The 19,158-nt window shown below is 36.1% G+C and overlaps 3 protein-coding genes across 3 annotated transcripts; all 3 read right to left on the bottom strand.

The window, feature by feature from the left end:
• Positions 1-2,892: 2,892 nt before the first annotated feature.
• Positions 2,893-6,613, bottom strand: LOC123895858. The gene is made up of 11 exons (XM_045946334.1): positions 6,341-6,613; positions 6,042-6,257; positions 5,714-5,962; positions 4,961-5,590; positions 4,632-4,849; positions 4,150-4,314; positions 3,909-4,013; positions 3,754-3,826; positions 3,539-3,634; positions 3,351-3,451; positions 2,893-3,248 (listed from the first exon to the last, which is right to left on the bottom strand). Exons 1-10 carry the CDS (start codon positions 6,611-6,613, stop codon positions 3,365-3,367), a joined length of 2,112 nt encoding a protein of 703 aa, XP_045802290.1. The 3' UTR covers positions 2,893-3,248; positions 3,351-3,364.
• Positions 6,614-6,771: 158 nt separating this feature from the next.
• LOC123895857 lies at positions 6,772-8,361 on the bottom strand. The gene has a single exon (XM_045946333.1). It carries the CDS (start codon positions 8,359-8,361, stop codon positions 6,772-6,774), a length of 1,590 nt encoding a protein of 529 aa, XP_045802289.1.
• Positions 8,362-8,407: 46 nt separating this feature from the next.
• On the bottom strand, positions 8,408-11,693 carry LOC123895856. Its single transcript, XM_045946332.1, has 2 exons — positions 11,372-11,693; positions 8,408-9,958 (listed from the first exon to the last, which is right to left on the bottom strand). Exon 2 carries the CDS (start codon positions 9,941-9,943, stop codon positions 8,408-8,410), a length of 1,536 nt encoding a protein of 511 aa, XP_045802288.1. The 5' UTR covers positions 9,944-9,958; positions 11,372-11,693.
• Positions 11,694-19,158: the final 7,465 nt, after the last annotated feature.

The following is a 19,158-nucleotide window of genomic DNA, read 5'->3' as shown; positions in this document are numbered from 1 at the left end:
ATCTCAGAAGCCATGAGATGGTTCTGAATGCTGATTCAGAAGCTAAGAAGAAGTCCAAGTCTGTGGCTTTACAGTCAACTAGGACTCCTTCTAAAGCTCTTAAGACTCAGCTTCTTGACATTGAAGAGGAATCTTCTGCAGATGGTCAAGAGGAGGAAATGGGTGAAGATGAGTTTGCTTTATTCACCAAGTTTCAGCAATGGAACAGATTTAACAAAAGAAATTTCAGAGGTAACAGCTCCAGAAATTTTGTCAGCAAAAAGGATGATCAGAAGAACTGCTTCAACTGTAAGAAGCCAGGACACTTTATTGCTGATTGTCCAGAAATGTCTGCTAAAGACAAAAGCAAAAGATACAGCTCAAAGAAGCAACAATTCAAGAGCAAATTGAAAAAGAGTCTGATGGCTACTTTTGAAGAGCTATCATCTGAGGAAGAAGTTGAGGAAGAAGAAGAGGCAAATCTAGCCCTGATGGCTTCAACTGACTCAGATGCAGATTCAGAAGATGAATCAGAATCAGATTCAGAAGTAACTGATGAGGTATTTTCTGACTGCTCTAAATCTCAACTTATAACTGCACTTAACAAGGTCATTGAGAAACATCTCAGAGTGTTAAGTAAACAAAAAGTTTTACAAGAAAAGCTTAACACTCTGACTGAACAAGCAGAACATTTTCAAGGTCTATATCAAGAAACTCTGAATAGAGTAAATGACTTTGAAAAGGGTTGTGCTGTTTGTCACAAACCTATTGATGAGCAGGAAATAGCTCTTCAACAGTTTGTGCATCTCAACCTTGGGAAGAGCAAAGCTGCTAATAGAATTTATAATGTTTTGAGACATAGAGGAGAAGGACTTGGCTATGAATATGGTAGAACATATTCAAAGCTGAAGACCTTTGCCAAAAAGGTTGGAAAATCTTGGGTTTATTATGTTGTTCCACCAAGTGAAGAGGGAAAGAATCCTGGTATTGTTGAAAATGACAATGATGATCTAAGTGATTTAGAAGCTGACAGCTCAGAGGAACCAAGTGCCTCAGGATCTGGAAAGAAAAGTTCAGAACATAGAAGTTGTTCAGAACCTGAGAACATCAGTTCAGAAGTTCTGAAGGCTTCAACATCTGAGACTTCAAATTCTGGATCCAAAGGAACTTCAGTACCTGAAGCCAGTCAATCTAAAAGATCAGAAGTTTTTAAAAAGGAAAATTCTAAATCTCAGATGAAGTACAGGACTCAGATTATTTATGATTCTAGAGTCAGTAGATATAATCAATCAGAACATGGGATTGATGATAAATACAAACCCTGGAATCATAAACAATCCAAATCCTGGAATAATAACAAATTTCAAAAGAAAAGGTTTCAAAAAGGTCATTATTCCAAACCAAGATCTTTCTCTAACACTAGACAACATAGTAAGCATTTATGGACTAACAAGCGTGGACCCAGAAGATGGGTACCAAAAGCTGAAATAATGTATCATTCAGATTTACCAACTAGGAAAGGATATGTCCTACCTAGAGTATGGAAACAAGTCCTATGCAAAGGAAGAAGGGCTTATGTCCTAGACAAATGGCTGACAAGCTCTCAAGTTAACAATCAGAACTTGAAAAATGAAGAGGAAGAATACTGGGATGACTTTATCATTAACTGTGATGAAGAGTTCTATCGCAATGATTAAAGTTGTTTCTCATACAGCCTGCCACTCAAAGAAGTATCATGAATCATTCATGGTATCTGGATAGTGGATGTTCAAGGCATATGACTGGTGACAAGCAACTATTTTCTAAGCTGACTATGAAAGAAGGAGGATCTGTTGGCTTTGGAGGTAATCAAAAAGGAAAGATAATAGGTACAGGTACAGTAGGTAATTCCTCCCTATCTATTAATGATGTTTGGTTAGTAGATGGACTCAAACATAACTTATTGAGCATAAGTCAATTTTGCGACAATGGTTATGTAGTTGTCTTTAATAAGGAATCATGTACTGTATCTAAACAATCTGATAACTCCATTATATTCAAAGGTCTGAGAAAGAACAATGTTTATAAAATTAATCTTTCTAATTTGAATGAACAAAAAGTGATGTGTCTTTTGACTTTGAGTGAGGAAAAATGGATCTGGCATAAGAGGTTAGGCCATGCTAACTGGAGGTTAATCTCTAAGCTTAGTAAGCTTGACCTTGTCAGAGGATTACCAAAAATCAAATATCACTCAAACACACTTTGTGGTTCTTGTCAAAAAGGAAAAATTACAAAATCATCTTTTAAACCTAAAAACATTGTTTCTACCTCAAGACCATTGGAACTTCTTCACATTGATCTTTTTGGGCCAGTTCACACTGCCTCTATCAATGGAAAGAAGTATGGATTAGTAATTGTTGATGATTACAGTAGATGGACTTGGCACTAGTGGAAAAAACACTTTTTAAATCGGTTCCTGGAGGCTATTTAAATCGGTTGGGCGACCGATTTAGAAGCCGTCGATTTAGTAAGTTTTCTTTGATTTAAATCGGCACCTCAACCCGATTTAAATGTTTTAATTAAATCGGGTAGCCCGATTTCTTTTACGCTATTTAAATCGGTCGGATCCATTTTTTTAAAAATACTATTTTTTTAAAGCCTTTTTAAACTCGGCTGACCCGATTTAAATTATTAAATTACATCGGTTCAACCAACTTAAATAGCGTTATTTTAGATCCGTCTGGCCGATTTAAATTCACGAATTTAGATCGGTTCGGCCAATTTAATAAAGTTATTTTAAATCAGTTTGCCCGATTTAAAAGCATCAACTATTTTTTTTTTTTTTTTTCAAATCCCTGATTCACTTACAATATTGTACATAAATATATAATTATAACTGAATTGAAACTTCATACACATCCTTCAAAAACAAAATATCAGAAAATCAAATATGATACCACCAAATTGTCATTAAATTCACCAAATTGTCATTAAATTCAGTTACAAAATATTCATGAAAATCTATTCCAAAAGTACCATCGAATCTTAATATCTCCGACTAAAACGAAACAATCTTAGGCTCCAAACAAAAGCACAAACACGCCTAAGCAAAGCTACACAATCTTAGACTAGCTACTACCAAAACACGCCTAAGCAAAGCTACACAATCTTAGGCTACTACCAAAACACGCCTAACCAAACTAAATCTAAACAATCTTAGGCTCCTACCAAAGGCACAAAACACCAAATCCTCTTGTTACAATGCAGCAGACACAGGATCAAAATCCTCCCTGTTACAAAGACAAACAAGGCTATCAAAGAGGCCTTAAACACCACAAAACCATCGGTGCATCATCATTTCTACGTAACAGAATACAAGTGTTATTTTTTACCTAATCAAATTACTTCATACAAATTCAAGAATCGAATTTGCTAAACGTTCTTGAACATTCGAAACTTCATCCTCGTGAAATGGTGTTGAGTCTCCAAATACCTTAATAAATGTTAAATAATATTAGAATATTGTATCATAATTAAAGAACACAATTAACACAAATAATTGAAAAATTCGGATACACACCTGATTCCATGAATTAACAATACCGGCAGATACAATGTTCAACATATGTATCATAACATAATAACCACTCTCATGATTGAAAGATTGTCTTTGGCACTACAAAAAAAATAGTTAACTTACTGTGAGAAACACCATCGCAGAGAAACACAATGATAGCAGAGAAACACCATCGCAGAAAACAAAAAATTAGATTCTTTATGTAATTGTTAACTTACTGTGAGAGTAGTTTTCCATGTTGGCTTTCTCTGTTTTCTTGAACCTTTCAACATATTATATCCATTTATAGCTCTACAATAATAAAATATATATTCATTAAATTTGTCTGATAACACATCATAAATTACATGAGATAAATAAATAAAATACTTACGAATCAACAATAAGAACAATATTTTTATCTGGCCTTAACCCCTTTGAACATAGGAAGATTACATTTTGTGTTTTTGGCTCAATAATGAGCAATTGCCAATGATGACTACATTGAGAAACAAAAATTAAATGTGTCAACTTCAATTCTTTCTAATATATATATAGATATATATGTGTGTGTGTGATTACCTATAATGAAAACCAATCCAGTAAAAAACATTATAACAATCAAACACACTTACTTGTGTAAGTAAGGTACAAAAAAACAGTCTTTCTCATTCTCAACCAGCTTTTCAGTTATGTAAGACTGAGAACCAGCTCGATCAGTTTGTGGTTGAATGAAATTAGGATCAATAAAACCATACATGTTACTCTTGTCCAACCGAGTACAAAGGTGTTTCATATACCTAAATTCAAGCAACAAATAAAAGTTAAAATTATTCCTAACATGATAACAAAAATCAGATTGAGCAGGGAGCAGGAAGCAGGAAGCAGATAACAAAAATTCAAGCAAAGAGTTGATTAAGCTATAAAACATGATAACAGAATGAGATCCAGATCCACAAAACACGATAACAGGGAATCAAATCCACCAATTTGAAATTGAAAACTATAAAACAGCAGTAACCAACAGTAGCCAGCAGTAACAGTAAATGCACAATTGCAGAAGATGTGGAAATTAAACTGAGTATTGAGTATAATAGTGATACATAAATGCACTTACACCACCCATATACGTAGAATAGAGACGCGTAAATCTTGTGTTTTCAGACACAACTCCATAATATCTCTGGTTGGGAGAGAAAAAAATGCATCCCCTTCCAACTTGAACTTCACATCATCCTTCCGCGACATTATCTTTAACATCAATTTTTCAGCACATGTGTTATCGGGTTCTGACCTTTTAGATGGAAGGACATCTTTCTTTTTTCCTTCATCATCCTTAACAATTAAAATAAAATATTAGACAACATAAGATAACAATTATATAGCAGTAACTATAGCAGTAACCAGCAGTAGCAGTAACCAGAAAATGGATAAAATAACTAATACCTTATTAGCAACAAGGCGCAAAAGTCTTTTTGGCCATTGAATGAAATTGTTGAGGGCTTCACCAACTTTTGTCACCTCATCCGTGGGCCTGGGGACGGGAACATTTGGATCTAGCACCTTGGTTATAGCCACCCTAGCCATATCATTATCTAACAGCTGATTATGTATGGTAGGTCCCAAGTTGTACACATTTGCATATGCCACTATGTGATGTTTATTATCAACATATAGTTCACACTCATCAGGGATATCTTCCTCATCCTCATCCACTGGTATATGCCGCACCGCGGAACAACTACCATTTGTGCTTGCAAGTATATCAGGAGAGCAGGTTGGGAAGTTTGGGTATTGTTGAGAAAAAACAGGCATAGATGATATATCCCGCATCAATTGCTCTCTAATCTCCTTTGTAAGCTCGATTTTAATGGCCTCCACTTGTGTGCTATTGAGAACAAGTGAGGTAGAGGCAGCACTACGCGATTGCGGACCAAAATATTGTCGAATTCCCACACCTCGACCGGCAGCACGAACACGTCCAGGGTGTTCAGGTCGCCCAATCGCTTCAGTTAAGATATCATTACGTCCTTGCGGAACAAAGGTTCCTTCAGCTGTTTTTTGAACCAGGGAAGTCTACAAGATAGTATAATTTAAACAAGTGTATTAATAATTAATTATAATGATAATAATAATAATAATAATAATAATAATAATAATAATCCTAATAATAATAATTATAACAATTCATTTACTTACAATTTTATCTGCAACAACTTGTGTTTCTTTTGATGTGTACTCTCCTGATGGCTTTGTTCGGCCCACTATCCACTTCTCATGGCGTTTTGGTGGAGATGGAGGTGTAGGTAGGGACTCTCCAGCTGACTCTTGTCTTTGTTTTATTTTTTCTTGCATCATCTTTTCTTCAATCAACTCATATCCCCCACGAGACATGATGTGAGGGTATTTATTACAAGCTTGAACCATTTGACCCCTCTTTCTTTTCTCCTGATATAAACAACACACCAATTAAAGGAAATACTAAAAATAAACTTTATCGATAAACTGAATCTCAAGTCTAACTAACCAGAAAGGAACGATCCTCTCGTGTCTTAATAAACTCCTGCCATGTTTCCTCATCAAGAAAGCTATATGTTTCAAGAGGAGATTTGTCACTCATTACCCCATCATTTAAATATCTCGTTGTTAGGGACGTTTTAAATGCCCTCCAACGCTCACCCGCATAGGAAATCCATTTGTCTTTCAATTTTCCAATATCAGTATCACGAATATCCCATGTTAACTACATTACACAACAAATAAACTAGTTAGTGTATAAAAATAATGCATTTAATTAGTATAGTTGAAAAACATAACTAACATTACCATGATATCGTCCCAAATCTGTTTCTTCACATTCTCATCTACATGTTCCCATTCATCCACCAAAATACTGACTGTCTTTCGAGCAACGGAACCCACATGACTCTTGAACTTTTTTCTGTTTGCCCCTAAAGGTAGTTTGGTCTTTTGATCGAAATCAATTGGTTTCTTAACATTACTCAGTGTCAACTCTATCATCCGTGTTCCACGTCTACCCCTCTTTTTGGTTGGCTGAGTATCCTTCTCGCTTGATGAAGGAGCTGATGGATCATCCATGTCTCTGCATTAAAATAAAAAATAATAATGGTTAACTTAAACATAAGATAATGAATAAAATCTGTTTCAAAAAAAAAAAGATAATGAATAAAAACTAATGTTAAGAATCAAAGTAAAAATTATTGATAAACTAACCAAATATGTGATAAAAACTAATTCTAAGCTTTTTCCCATATCCCTTCTTCATGATCATGACGAGTGGCATACACGTCGTCCGCTATAGTTTCCTCAATGGATGTAGGTATCCTTTGAGAAAAAGGACTCTCAGAAATATCTAGTGTTGAATCTAGACTCTCATTAGGCTCATGCATATTTTTACCTTGAAGAACCACTGACCATTTTTCGTTAGAAGGATCAGAGACATAAAATACTTGTTTTGCTTGAGATGCCATAATAAATGGCTCATCCGTATAAGCTTCCTTTTCAAGATCCACCAATGTAAAACCAAATTCATCAGTTGTAACACCACTGTTTATTTCAATCCATTTACATTTAAAAACAGGCACTTTAAATTTCATGAAATCAACTTCCCAAATCTCTTCAATGATTCCAAAATAAGGTATGGATGCAATAACTGGATTTTTATCTTTTGAACTAGAAAAGTGCATGGACTCAGCTACGACCATAACCCCACTATTTTGTACGGTGCTTTTGTCATCCTGGGTCTTTGTAGAAAATGCAAAATTATTGATATCGTAACCAGACCAAGTTATGACATCAAAGTTAGGCTCCCTTGATAGCCATATTAATGTATCAGAAGCTGAATTGTCATTTAAAATGGTTTCTTTAAACCACTTTAAAAAAGTCTTGTTATGCTCTTTCATCAACCATTTTTCACTCACTCTAGAATTTTTTCCCTTGACAATGGCTTTATGAGCAGAAAGGTAAGGCATAACCTCATCGGTGTTATTCAATATATACAATTGTGCTTGAAGTACTTCCGCACGCCCCTTGCTCTTTAGTTTTAAACCTTGTCTACCCTTGCCTGCATATCTTCCCTCATGACGAGACTTAGGAATTCCTATTGTTTTCGCTTCTGACATATAGTCGGTGACAAACTCAATAGCTTCTTCTGCGACATATCTTTCAACAATAGATGCTTCAGGATGGCGTAGATTCTTCACATACCCTTTTAAAATCTTCATATATCGTTCAACTGGATACATCCACCTCAAATAAACAGGACCACACAACCTAATCTCCCTTACTAAATGAACAATTAAGTGAACCATTATGTCAAAAAAAGCAGGAGGAAAATACATCTCTAGTTGGCACAAGATAATTGCAGCCTCATTTTCCAACTCATCTAATTTATTTGGATCAATGACTTTGCTGCAAATAGCATTGAAGAATAAGGATAACCTAGTTAAGACATCTCTAACTTTTTTAGGCAATATGTCACGAATTGCCACTGGTAGTAATTGTTGCATCAATATGTGACAATCATGAGACTTCAATCCAACTAATTTCAAATCTTTCACTGAGACAAGTCTCTTGAAATTTGAAGAGTAACCTTGTGGAACTTTTATGCCTTGTAAACAGTCACAAAAGCTTTTTCTTTCTTTTTTTGACAAAGTATGACATGCCGGAGGCAAATATGTTCGCTTACCTGTTGACTGCGGAGCTAACTGCTCTCTTATACCCAACTCAACCATATCCAGACGAGCATTCTTAGTATCCTTTGTTTTGCCCGGAATGTTGAGAAGCGTTCCAATTACACTATCACACACATTTTTTTCGACATGCATTACATCGACGCAATGTCTAACATCTATACTCGACCAATAAGGAAGATTAAAGAACACAGACCTCTTCTTCCATTTTTTTTTTCACAGCGGTCTGTTTTTGGCCCTTCCCAAATATAACATTGACATCTTTCACTTTGTCATAAACTTGCTCTCCGGTTAAGGCTTGTGAAGCAATTTCATTTTCCGAGCTTCCATTAAATGCTGTCTTTAACCTACGATATGGGTGATTACGTTTGAGAAATCGCCGATGCCTAAGGTAAACTGTCTTCTTTCCATTTCTCAATTGTTGGAACCTAGTGCGTTTTTCACATATGGGACATGCTTTATGCCCCTTCACACTATAGCCGGACAAGTTCCCATATGCAGGAAAATCATTGATGGTGCAAAATAACATTGCACGCAACGTGAAATAATCACGAGAATGGGCATCAAACACATGAACCCCTTCCTCCCAAAGCATTCTCAAGTCTTCAATCAATGGACTCAGATAAACATCTATGTCATTTCCCGGTTGCTTTGGGCCTGAAATCATCATGGATAACATAATGTATTTGCGCTTCATGCAAATTGAAGGAGGTAGATTATAAATAATTAAGAGGACAGGCCATGAACTGTGGTTGGTGCTTAAGTTTCCAAATGGATTCATGCCATCTGTAGCAAGTCCAAGCCTAAGGTTTCTGGGCTCATTCCCGAATTTCGGATACAAAGCATCAATTTTCTTCCATTGTATAGAATCAGCCGGATGACGAACGTACCCGTCACATTTCCTCTCATCTGCATGCCATCTAATATTCTTCGCATCATTTACATTATTGAACAACTGCTTCAGCCTTGGAATTATTGGAAGATACCATAACACCTTCGCAGGAGGGTGTTGTATGCTTCCATCACAATTGAAATCATTGTCCTTCACTTTGTAGCGTGATAGTCCACACCTAGGACACCTCTTCAACTCTTCAAACTCATTTCGATACAATATACAATCATTAGGGCATGCATGTAGTTTCTTATACTCCATACCCATCGGACACAATATCTTCTTCGCCTCATAGTTACTATTGGGTAATGTGTTACCTTCTGGAAGCATTTCTTTCAACAACTCAAGCAATTCAGTGAAGCTTTTATCTGTCCATCCATTTCTCGCCTTCAAATTGAACAATCTCAGCACCGCAGACAACCGTGTGAAGTTAGTGCACCCCGGATACAATGTGTCTTCTTTGTCTTTGCGCAAATTATCATACATTTGTGCTCGCTGGAAAGACTCTGGGCCTATATCACGGATCATATCATCTAGCTGATCGTTCATATCTACATCGACTTCATTTGTATTTGACGCAATTGGATCGGTTACCGACTCACCATGCCATATCCATTTGGTATAACTTTGGTTAACCCCGTGACAAATAAGATGACTTTTTATCAACTCAAAATGTAACTTGGGAATATTAAAACATTTCATACAAGGACAATAAAACCTTCCGTTGTTATTAGGAAGATTTTCAAAAGCAAACTGTATAAACTTGTTCACTCCTTCCTTATAATCTATACTCAAACGGTTAGAATTCATCCAACTACGATCCATGACTACTACGTACTTCTGAAAAGAAAAAAAAAATACTAAAACAGCAAGAATGCGATAATTAAGTATCAGGTGAAAATGGTTCTAATCGTAAAGGGGTTAAGTCAAAGAACAAAACAACTAAAATTTATAAACACTACAATAATCACCTAGATTCAATTATATATAAATATTTTATTTTTATTTTATTTTCAAATCAACATGCTATGAAAATGAACTACTTCTGCTATATGCTACATAATTAGTGTGTTATCCTTTTTCATATAATGATTATAAAAATTAATAAACTAAAGTCTAAGACCATTACATATCAATTTCATATAACAGTCCTTGATATTCACATAATATGTGTACGGAGTATTCACCTAAAAAGAAAGCACAACATTAAACACGGAAAAAGTGCAAGAGATATGCAAGTGAGAAAAGTACTACAAAACAAAGTCACAAGCTAAAGTAAATACAATGAATGCAAACCAAGTACCTCTTTTTAACTACTACTGCATAATTATGCAGACAAGCTACAAATTTCAAAATGAACACTTCCACCAAACTCAACACAGGGAACCTATGCAATAAGATTCCTAAGTACAACCTACGTACCCACCACATCAGTATAATCAACCTTCACATAACACCCTATCAGCCTTCATACTCTGAACAACCGGCCTAGTCTAATAAGAGCCAACATGCCTCAACTGAATCGAAGGCCGCAAACAAGAAGAAAACAGACTGCACAAATATGCAGCAGCAGCAAAATCAACCGAAAAAATAACTGAGCAACATCTCGCATTCTTGTCCATTAACAACAAATACAGTTAATATAAATGCCTGTTTAGAATACAATCACTAAATCATTACTCCTTCCAAAATAAATCATTCTTGTCCATGGCTATGTCATACACTATATGTTCTGCACACCAATTTGCTCAGGATTAGGAATAACCCTTTCACTTAATTTCATAAATCATAACAGCTTGATAATCAGGGTCCTATATGCTCCTACAGTGCTATTGTATATGTATAATTGATCCTAAAATTAAACCATCATTCTCTTTCTAATTCTAGTTCTAGTTAGAATAATTCTGATTCCTAATTAGAATAACTAGTAAAAAGTGTAAAACCCTAAATTTCAACCAAGCAGTCCAGAATCAAGTTCCAAGTTCCAATTAAACAAAAACAAAACTACACAAATTACCTAAATCCAACTAATATACAGCATCTAAAACATCACCACACAAGAAACAACTACACACCACCGGCCACTGAATGCGAACATGGCGGTGGTAGCGGGGAAGAGAATTTGAAGCTCACGAGAAATTAATGAAGAATGAAGACAAGACCTAAATCGAAATTGAACTAAACGAAAGGGGAAATTGGAATGAGAATCATTGAAGAATCGTCGATTTGAATCGAAATTGAAGTTCAACTAACCTCTGTTCGTGTGAGAAGCGGCTTTGCGATGGAAGCTGATTTGGTCGATTTGAAGCTCTGATGGAAGCGGCGATGGATTTGAAGTTGCTCTGTTCGTGTGAGAAGCTGCTCTACGATGGAAGCTGCGATGGAAGCGGCGATGGATTTGAAGCTGCGATGTTAGGGTTCGTGAAGAGAGAAAGTGAAAAAGTCTCTGTGTTCGTGATAGAGAGAAAGTGAAGAAAAAGTTCTCTGATGTTAGGGTTTTCTGGTGAATGAAAAAAAACAAGAGGGAAATCAATTTTGCTAAATGAAAATAAAGGGGGGAAAGGAATTTTCTTTCCCAGAGAAGAGAGGGAAACAATTTTTATTTTTTTTTTATAATAAATAATTCTTTTAAATCAGTCTACCTGATTTAGTATTTATTCACTTAAATTCTGAAGGTTTTAAATCAGGTGGATAGCACCTGATTTAAAATGTGTGATTTAAAATGTGTTTTTTCCACTAGTGTGGGTAAAATTCTTAAGAACAAAAGATGAAGCTTATGATGAGTTTAGCATCTTCTGCCAACAAATTCAAAATGAAAAAGGCTACACTATTTTAAAAGTTAGAAGTGATCATGGTGGAGAATTTGAAAATGAACCGTTTGAAAACTTTTGTGAAAAATATGGCATCTTGCATGAATTCTCTTCTCCTAGAACTCCTCAACAAAATGAGGTTGTAGAAAGGAAGAATAGAACTCTGCAAGAAATGGCCAGAACCATGATGCATGAAACTAATGTAGCAAAATTTTTATGGGCAGAAGCGGTAAACACAGCATGTTATGTTCAAAATAGAATCTATATCAGATCTAAATTGAACAAAACTGCTTATGAATTGTTCAAAGGAAGAAAGCCTGACATTTCTTATTTTCATCAGTTTGGATGTACATGTTATATCTTAAACAACAAAGTCCATCTAAAGAAATTTGATGCTAGAGGTTATAAGGGTATTTTTATAGGATACTCTGAACGCTCAAAAGCATACAGACTGTATATTTCTGAAACACATACTGTGGAAGAAACTATGCATGTCAAATTTGATGACAAAGAGCCTGACCAAGTGTCAGAGCTTGTGGAAGGTTTGTCTAGATTTCAGGTATCAGAGGATCAATATTCAGATATTCCAAACTACTCAGAACATCCATACTCTGAAGAACCTCTAAACATAACAGTTCCTACAGACTCTGAACAACAAAGAACTGAAGCAACTGCTGAACCTGATGTTGATGAGTCTGAAGATGATGAGCCCCCAAGAAATACTTTCAAATACAAATCATCACATCCAGAGGAACTGATCTTAGGCAACAAGGATAGTCCAAGGAAGACAAGATCTCAACTGAGAAATGAGGAATCCTTAGTTGGTCTTATCTCAATGATGGAACCTTCAAAGATTGATGAAGCTCTAAAAGATGATGCTTGGATTGTAGCAATGCAAGAAGAGCTGAATCAATTTCAAAGGAATGATGTATGGACTCTAGTGCCCAAACCTTCACACAAGAACATTATTGGAACAAAATGGGTATTCAGAAACAAGCTGAATGAACAAGGTGAAGTGGTAAGAAACAAGGCTAGATTGGTTGCACAAGGTTATAGTCAACAAGAGGGGATTGACTATACTGAAACCTTTGCACCAGTTGCTAGACTTGAAGCGATCAGGTTACTTCTATCTTATGCTGTTAATCATGGAATAACTTTGTATCAAATGGATGTTAAGAGTGCCTTCTTAAATGGTTTTATTTATGAAGAAGTGTATGTTAAGCAACCTCCTGGTTTTGAAGATGTCTCAAACCCAGAACATGTTTTTAAATTGAAGAAATCACTGTATGGTCTGAAACAAGCTCCAAGAGCTTGGTATGATAGACTCAGTAATTTCCTTCTTGAAAAGGGTTTTGAGAAAGGGAAGGTTGACTGCACACTCTTTAGAAAAACAACCAAAGAAGACATTTTAATCATTCAAATTTATGTTGATGATATTATCTTTGGTTCAACTAATGCTTCCTTGTGCAAGAATTTTTCTAAGATAATGCAGGATGAATTTGAAATGAGCATGATGGGAGAATTGAAATTCTTTCTTGGAATTCAAATCAATCAGAAGAAGGAAGGAACTTATGTTCATCAATCAAAATACACCAAAGAACTTCTGAAGAAATTCAACCTAGATGACTGCAAGATAATGAATACTCCTATGCATTCAACTACCAACATGAGCAAGTCAGATGATGAAGGAAAAGTAGATCAAAAGGTCTACAGAGGTATGATTGGTTCCTTACTCTATCTGACAGCCTCTAGACCAGATATTTTATTCAGTGTTTGCTTATGTGCAAGATTCCAGTCAGATCCTAGAGAATCTCATCTTACTGCTGTAAAGAGAATCTTTAGATATCTGAAAGGAACAACTAATCTTGGACTTCTCTATAAGAAATCCAATGATTATGTGCTAAATGGATTCTGTGATGCTGACTATGCTGGAGATAAAATTGAAAGAAAATCCACAAGTGGCAATTGTCAATTTGTTGGTGAAAACCTTATCTCCTGGGCTAGTAAAAGACAAACTACTATAGCTTTGTCTACAGCAGAAGCAGAATACATTTCAGCAGCTAAGTGTTGCACACAACTACTCTGGTTAAAATATCAGTTAGAAGATTATCAGGTAAGCAGTAACAATATTCCTTTATATTGTGATAATACTGCAGCCATTCATTTATCTAAAAATCCTATCCTACACTCTAGAGCCAAACATATTGAAATCAAACACCATTTTATCAGAGATTATGTTCAGAGAGGCATTATAGATATTAAGTTTGTTGATACTGAAAATCAATGGCCTGACATATTTACTAAAGCCTTACCTGTTGAAAGATTTGATTTTATTAAGAAACATCTGAACATGTTTTCAATCTCTGAATAAAAATTTTTCTTGGCAATTAAAGTGTAAGAGGTTATGTATATCAGAACTTATGATTCAGAACATCTGAAACACAAGCTCTGAAGTACTTAACTCTGATAGAGAATTTTAAATATCTCAGAGGCTCTGAACTATTTTAAGTGGGAAACGTTTAGTATTCACTGCTGAACAGTTGTCCATTAAAATAGCAGTTACCGAGTAAATTTCTGCACGTGGTCTACGTGTGTCAGGTAGTGGGTGGTTAATGATGATTTTTGGTACTCAACTTTCTGTCAATTAGCGTAACTTCCCAAATTTGCTATTTTCGTGTTAACTGTGTGCATTTAAATAAAACTTACACAATACACTTGCACACTTCTCACTCTCACAACCCACACTTTCATTTTCTCTCTAAACCTCCAACAAAAATCTTCTTTCTCTCTCTTTAGTTCCTACCCTTACCCTAACTCCATCATGGCCGGTTCTTCATCGTCTTCAACAACAAAGTTTCCACCGTTCATGTTCAGAAATCTTCAGATCGTTGGGAACGAGATGGAGTTTCCAGAATCTGAGCTCATCTTTCTTTCTGAAAAGATGATCGACTTTGACAGTTTGAATGGTCCTATTTACCCAGATCTCTTGAAGAAATTCTGGATGAAAGCTAAGGTTTTTGATAAGGCTGAAGCTAAACAGGAAGAACGTGCGGCTATTGAGAGGAATCCTAGTTTAAAAGGTAAATCTAGGAAAGAAATGGGTTTATTGGAATTCACTGGAAAACAGATTAGGTCAAATATCTGTGGTATGAACTTAGCTTTCTCTCCTATTCATTTCAATGCGTTGCTTGGTTTGGATAACTCTGGGATAGAGTTGGATGTTTTTGAGAAGGACACAAGGTACAGAGATGATCTTCTGGCTCTGATGTGTACAGATTTGAAACTGAAGGGTAAAGTCAAGGGTTTGACTGACGTCTGCAGAGTGCTATTCAAGATCATACTAGCTGCTATCAGTCCAAGAGTTGGTGGTACTGATACAATTTCCTGGACTCATCGTCATCTGATCTACTTTCTTCTGAAAGAAATGAAAGTGAATCTGGGAGAATACTTCTTTGAGAGGATCTGTGAGGCAATCTTCTTAAGCAAATCTCAGAGGAAGACTGCTATAGCTTATCCAAGATTACTCTCAGACCTTCTTTATCAAGGTCATGTTGTTCAAAATCTGAAGAAGTTCCATCCAGAACTTGTTGAAAAGAAGTTCACTCCTGAGATTCTGAATGCTAGCTTTCTCACCAAGATGCGTCTCATCTCATCAAAAGTGGTTCCACCTTCACAAGAGTTTACAGCCAGTCTTGAAGATCGTCTGTATGTGGATGGATATCCAGTAATCTCTGAAATGGATGCTGAGTACATCATTCAAGACTATCTGGAAGTTCTTAGAAAAGAAGGATATACTGTTGATAGGAGTATGGTTCCAAAAGCTCCTGCAAACTTGTATAATCCTAAGAGGAAACCTAAGAGGAAAGCTGAACAAGAAAAACCAGATCTTCTGGCACAGAAGAAGGTTAAAGTAGAAGAAGCTGTTGCTGAGCAGAGAACTAAAAGGAAATATGAAGCTATTTCTAAGAAAGCTGCTGCAACATCATCAAAGGAGCCTATTATTGTTGATGATGAAGAGGAAAGTGAGGAAAGTGACTCCTCTGAAACTCAGTCTGAATCAGAAACTGAGTCTGATGAAGAAACTCTGAGTACTAGGCTGCGTCAGAAGCATGTTCCTGATCCTAAAGGTAAGACTCCTAAGTACAATTTTAATGAAGCTGAGATTGGAATAGGTTATACAAAACCCCTTAGGACTATACTTCCTGAACCCACAATTATTCCAACCTCTGATAACCCTCTTTCTGAACTAGAAAAACACCTGAGTCCTGACCCCCTAAATAATCAGCCTCTTACTCATGAAACCCACAAATCTACCTCACCTCCTAAACCAAAATCACCTCCATCTCAACCTAAACCAAAATCACCTCCATCTCAACCTCAACCAGATATTCCAACTGCTGACCAAACCTCTCCCACCAAACAACCCTCTCCACATAAATCTCCTGAACCATCCCCTGAACAAATTGCTTCTGAACCAACCCCTGAACACAAATCTCCTGAACCATCACCTGAACACATTTATCCTGAATCAACATCTGACATCTCATCATCTGAATCAACTCCTGAACCCAATCCTAATCCAAGTACTAAGCATACTTCTCCTGCACGCACTCATACTTGTGCTCCTAACCCTTCAGAAGCAGAAGTTGTTATCATTGACAACCGTGCTAATGACCCAACAAAATTCTCTACCATTCCCAACATCTCACCCTCATCCTCTGACCCTTTTGGTAACCTTTCCAATCAGCTGTATGTCGATCTACTTAGGTTATCCCATATTCAGGACAAGTTTCTGGTGTGTCCCTCTGATGTGGATATGGAGGTGTCACTAATCAAGGCTAGAATCTGCAAAGCTCTGGATGCAATGGGTGATGAGATCAAGACTGTGATTGGACAACGGGATTTGGATTTAGTGTATCTTCTGAAGGACAGCTTAGCAAGAGCTAATTTGAAACGACTGACTGGTTTTAATCATGAAGAGCATGAGCGTGCTAAGCTTGCTGCTATTGCTGCTACTGCAAGGCATATGTCTGTTTTCAAGGAATGCTGGATTGATTCCAAGCTGTTCAAAAGTCTTGAGGATCATAGGATTGAGAATGAACGTCTAGAAGAAGCTGCTGCTAGAGTTGCCTAGTTGGCAAATGAGCTACATCAAGAGGATGCCCCAGAAGAGGATGTACTGGATGTACTAAATCAGGATGATGTCCTGATGATTGATTATCCAGAGGAAGGTGAACCCTCCTCTGATAAAGGCAAGGCACCTTTGGTTGAAGATCAAGCTCCTGTAGTTGTTGATCAGTTGCAGATCTTTCAAGAAGCTCTGAGGGAACAACAAGAAGGTTTGGAAAGGCAAAGGACAGCTCACCTCAATTTGGAATCCAAAGTGGATGGTCTTGTTTCCAACGTGGGGTCTCTGAATGACAAATTTGACCAGCTCTTAGCCTTTCTCAAGAAACCTTAGGATTCTTTGCACTTATTTGTTTTATGCTTTTATCTTATGAACTTGCTATTCATATTTCTTTCTTTATTTTGTCTGGACAATTTCTTATTTTGGATTTTCACTTAGTTATGTGGTTTGTTATTATTTTTGTTTGTGCTAACTTTCTTTGATAAATAAGAACATAAGAACACAAGATGCTTTTAAACGAAATTTTTTATTAATGATCTAACAATGTTGAGTACATTGGTAAAAAGAAAAAGAAAAAGACGACCTAATCCTAATCAGATGGATAATACTCAGAAGAAATCTCAGATTTCTCCTCAGCATCCTCTGATGAAATTACTATGGGATCTGGGTTTTGCCCTTCTTCTTCTTCTTCTTCTTGTTCTTCTTCTGGAACATAGCCAGCCAAGAACTCAACATAGTCAGCATCATCTTCATTCTCTTCAGCTTCAGAATCTGATGAGATGATTATAATCTCAGCTTCTTGTGGTTTCTTGTCGTCTTCTTTATCTTTCTCATCTTTTTCGCGTTTTTCTTCTTCTCTCTTTCTCCGAAACTCTGCGATGCGTGAACTAAACCTTCTCATTCTTCTTGATCTTTCTTGATATACTCGTTTATTCTTGTTTTTATGTGAAGAATGCATGTTAACTCGTTCACCTTTTTATAAACCTTTGAGCGCGTTGTTTTTTTTTGTCTTTGAAATAAATTCACCTTTGTAACAACCACTCTTCTTCTTTGACTGTCTTGGTTATATAAATTTTTTTTACTTTTTGATAATGACAAAAGGGGGAGTAGTTACGCATTAATTGTTAAGTGATAAGTTTCAAAGCTGAAACCACACTTTTATCTCGCTTTTATCCGTTAAGTTAAAAGTTGTTACTTTTAAGTTGTTTTACGTATTTCAATGTGGAGACTAAGTTAGTTGAAACTGAAATAAATTTCATAAGTAAGGATAAGTTAAGAGTGCAATTTTAACTTAGCCTTATGAGACTTAGGGGGAGAGCTTGCAAACCTCTCACTCTGAAGAAAGATATGAAATTTGTTTTATTTCAAATTATCTTAATCTTATACTAAATTAAAATATCATGGATATAACTTAAAGCTTTGGCTTTAAGAAGTATCAATCTTAGGGGGAGCTTGCAAACCTCACAAACCTAAGAGAAACATGATAAGTTAATTTAACAACAATTGTCAATTAATACTTATGTTTGTCATCATCAAAAAGGGGGAGATTGTTGGAACAAAATTGATTTAAAAATGTTAGCCCCTAAATCCATAAAGGTTTTGATGATAACAAAGTATTAATAAACAATTGGAAGGACTAAAAATTTATTTTAAGTGCGCAGATATAAGCATCAGATAAGCTCTGAGTGAAGCTCAGAGGATGTGAATTCAGAAGTTCACAAGCGCTCAGAAGATGTTGGACTTCAGAAGTTACAACCTTCAGATGATGAAGTCTTCAGAACTTCTTGAGTGACTAAAGCTTCATCAACCTCTGAAGATCTTTTTGAAAGCTGTAAAGATTCCCTTTGCAAGTCAACTCTTCTACCAATGAAGAAAAGGACCTTTCAAGCCTGATCAGTTCAGCTACTCTCGTTTTGTCTGTCCTCACTTGAGAACGTGGGTCTTCAGACTTGTTAGATGAATAAGGAAAGTCTACTCTGCAGTAGTCAAAGTATCTGAAACTCTTACTCAGTTTAGATACAAACAAACTGCATCAAGACAGATTGCTTGAAGACAAAAGATTATCAACTCCAACGGTTCTTTTTGCAACGACTCTTTTCTGG

Source organism: Trifolium pratense, linkage group LG7 (genome assembly GCF_020283565.1).
Source record: "Trifolium pratense cultivar HEN17-A07 linkage group LG7, ARS_RC_1.1, whole genome shotgun sequence".
Lineage (NCBI taxonomy): Eukaryota > Viridiplantae > Streptophyta > Magnoliopsida > Fabales > Fabaceae > Trifolium > Trifolium pratense.
This window is presented reverse-complemented; position numbering and strand designations above follow the sequence as displayed.